The 3,662-nt window shown below is 40.1% G+C and overlaps 1 protein-coding gene across 1 annotated transcript in view; it reads left to right on the plus strand.

Moving 5' to 3' along the window:
* Positions 1-1,412, plus strand: part of LOC104628747 (zinc finger matrin-type protein 1-like) — a 7,487-nt gene extending 6,075 nt beyond the window's left edge. The window contains exon 7 of the mRNA XM_010297425.1: positions 632-1,412. Coding sequence (XP_010295727.1) covers positions 632-1,412 — 781 coding nt within the window. The remainder of the gene's footprint in view (positions 1-631) is intronic.
* Positions 1,413-3,662: the final 2,250 nt, after the last annotated feature.

Consider the following 3,662-nt stretch of genomic DNA (forward strand, 5'->3'; position numbering starts at 1 on the left):
ATAGTTTAACAAAATGAATGTATAAAGCTGATGAATTAAGGCAGAACAAGATACATTTAAGGGATGGGTCTTCAGAAGTGCCCTTCCCACAGGGGATATCTTTGTCATCTAACCACTTCATTTTACAGCCTGAGGAAAGGGAGAGTAGGTAGTTTTGCCTTGAGAGCACATTTATCTTGTCTGGGTTTTTTAGCAGTACGGGTTGGTTGTTTCTGTCCCGCTTTGTTTCTGCTGCGGAGTCACACAGTTTGCCTGAAATAACTGCAAGAGAGAATCTTACATTTTCTTTTTAAAAAGTAGTTTCAAAAACATATGCAGTCATTTTAAAAGCATCTTACTCTTGCAGCATCCTAGGCCACAAGAAACTCATTTGGTCATCATGAAGTTATTCCAGATTTTTACAGGAAGTTATTCGGGATTTTTAGTTTTCACAGAGTAGAATCTGTTCTCTGTAACTTCAGCTTTACAGATACGATCGTGTGTAACAGGGTCCCTGTAGTTATGCAGAACAACAGACTTGGAATATGTTCTTTCTCTGACTCTGGAAATACGGCTTTTTTTTTTTAACTCAAGAGATGCTAAGCAAATTGGTCAGTATTAACAGCTAACACTTTCTATCCAATTTATGCAGAGAAGCAGTGCATGTCAATCTCATGAAGAAAACATATGACTCCTTTCAAGATGAATTAACGGATTACATTAAAGTTCAGAAAGCTAGAGGTCTGGAGCCAAAAAGACATTTAAGAAAAGGAGAAGAGATTCAAGATAAAAACACTGAGGGAGGAAATTACCTTGGTGAGGTTACATCTTCAAACTTTCAGTGTGAACAAGGCCAGCATTCCAGCCTTTTTTCAGAAACCCAGTCATCTACAAATACTGGGGAAAACAGGTCATCAAGCTGGCCATCAGCTTGTGAGCGTGCACGAGAAAAGACACCTAATTGTCACTATAACAAGGGATACTGTAAAGAAGAGCAAGCATCTGAGATGGACACCATCAGAGATAAGAGCTTCAGCCTCTCGGTTGCAGAATCTAAAGACTGTTACAAACTTATGCTTGCTGAAACTTCTACCAGCTGCTACAGAAAAGAACAGAAATTTCAGATAAAACATCTTGAGGAGGAAAAATACATCAGTGAAGAGCTGAAGTATGAGAAAGAAACCACAAAACAGAAAAGAAAGGAAAATAGTGAGGGTACATATTTTGGGAAAAAAAATGAGAAACAAAAGAGAATTAAAGTTGAGGTAGACTTGGTAAATGAGAAGAAATCAAGACCTTATAAAGACAAAATACTTAAAGGAAACCCTGCTGAGAAAGAGAGCAAAAAGCACAAAAAGGATAAAAAGACGCCACAGACAGATGGCAAAAAAGAAGAGGAGCTACTTTGGGATGAATCTGTTTTGGGATATTGATAAAAGTTTTGCTTAGCTTTAAGAAATTGATTCTGTTTGTAGACTGCCTTAACCATTTCGTCCTATATATGACTTTTGGTTTTGGGGGTTTTTTTAAGCAAAGTTTTTGTTCCAATCTGGAAGCGAGTAAAAGCCTATCTTCTGAAACTTTTGGGCAGTAGGTAGACATCAGTTCTTAATCATCTTACACATACAGCAGCTATTGCAGTGATGCAAGTTTGAAAGTCTGTAATCTCTTCTGGAATATTCCACAAATAAGGGTCATTTATCTTACAGAATACTGTTGGAATTTCATAAAAATGTGTAGCTTCTTTCTAATATTAATATTGCCTACTATTGAGGTTTCTATTATTCTTCTAGGAAAGTACCTAAACACTGCAGTGTTCCCAGCCATGTCTGTAACCATTTCTCTGACAGATTTAAAAGTAGAATGTTAAAGGTTTTCGATTCCAGATCGTACTTGCTATTAGGGTTGGGTTGGGTTTGGTTTGGTTTTTTTGTCACCCAGTTCTGAGCAGAAAATGAGTCTATTAAACATGCAGCTGGTTATCAGATATACATTGTCTAGTAGATTTTTCTCATTGTAGTCCTTATTTTTAGTTTAAATTAGGGAACACAGAAGAGGTGCAATATGCAATATTAATTGCTAACATGAGGCTACATTCTGCTTCATTCACTCAAAGTAATGTCTGGAAGGAATATTAGAATGAGGCTAGATTTGTGATCCCAACAATACCCTGAAAAATCACTAACAGCTTTGTTATTTCCATTTTAAACGTCGTGTTGTCAGACCTTCATTCTCAATATGGATTTACGTTATTGTGTCATGAGCCACTGATGTCCTCCATATGTGCAATTAATTGAGAAATTCAGATGATGGGGTTCAAGGTCTTGTAAGCCGTGGACACTGGAAATCATCAGTCTCTATAGGGCTTGGGGCTGGCAGGCTGCCCAAGAGAAAGAGGGGAATTGCATTCTCTGCCCACACAGTGCCGAGCTGCGGTTGCGTAGAGAGTTTGAAGCCCGTGTGATGTCTTACTGAAAGCTGCTGGACTGACTAAATACAGTTAAGTTCTGAAAAGGGATTGTTTAAAAGCAATTTCAGAAGATGCCACTTAGTGTCTCTCTTATTGCCTTCAGGTTGCACAAAGGCTTTGTCTGATGTGGGCTCTGAAAGCCATCAGGCTGTTGGTTTGTACCACTCAGACTGCACTTTCCACTGGGTTAGTCTGTTTGCAGAGGCACCTGTGCTGAGCTGCTGCTCTCCGTAAATCTGCCCAACTGAAACTTTCTGTTGTGGGTTGTTGTGGTGTGGGATGGAGTCGAGACCAGGGCCCTCAAGCCTTGAATTCTTGTCTGATTTGTCTCAGTTTTAGTTTTGTGGGTATAAGAAGTAGGTTGAAAAGCCCTGAAAATAATGTAGTCTGCTTTACTTTTTAAGGATTTATGTTTTATGGTTCATTGTAATCTTGGATTTAGAATTTTCCTGCTGCTGCTAAAGTTACAACTCTGAGTAGTTAGCATCTGAGCCGTCAAGTAACTCAGCCTGTCCTCTAAGAGACAAGCTTAACTAAACACATGTACAACTAAACAACGTTGAGCCGGAACATGTAGGTGCCGATAACAATTCATTGGTCAGGAGTCTCAGGAACCTGAACTCGGAGGTCAGTGGAGATTCGGCCGTAAGTTCAAAGGGTACATAGGGTCCTTGCGCTGGCCCCTTTTCCTAATCTCTCCTGGTCTTTGATGCTGATAATGCCTCTGCCTTCTTCAGTGGCTCTTTTTCGTTGCTCAGGAGGTACGTGCCTTTCTGCATCTTTCCAAGGATTCTCTCCCTGCCTTTCTTTAGCCCCTGCTTGGCTGATGAGGGAATCTAAAGTCACACATTAATAACTGTTTTTTTCATTGTGTGCTTGGGAGGAGAGCAGATTCAGTCATAACTTGCTTACACTACCTGTTGTTGACAGTTGTGAGTGGCTGTAAACTGCCAGCTGCAGGCTGTTTGCACTGTCCTACAGTGTAACTGGGGAGGTTTTTGGGTGCTCTCTCCTATATACATACTCCTTGCTGTGAGAATAACAGAGGCAACACTGCAGCTTATCTCCCATGTAAGACAAATAATGACTTTCTCTTCTCTCAGGACACCTAGTTTAGCAAACCCTGGGGCACTGTAAGATCTCTTTGATAGTTCTGCCACTCTGTCAGATGGGTCTGTACGAATATGGCCAGTGTCTTTCATGGTTGTTGGTA

This window comes from Phaethon lepturus, unplaced genomic scaffold (genome assembly GCF_000687285.1).
Source record: "Phaethon lepturus isolate BGI_N335 unplaced genomic scaffold, ASM68728v1 scaffold36451, whole genome shotgun sequence".
Taxonomy (NCBI): domain Eukaryota; kingdom Metazoa; phylum Chordata; class Aves; order Phaethontiformes; family Phaethontidae; genus Phaethon; species Phaethon lepturus.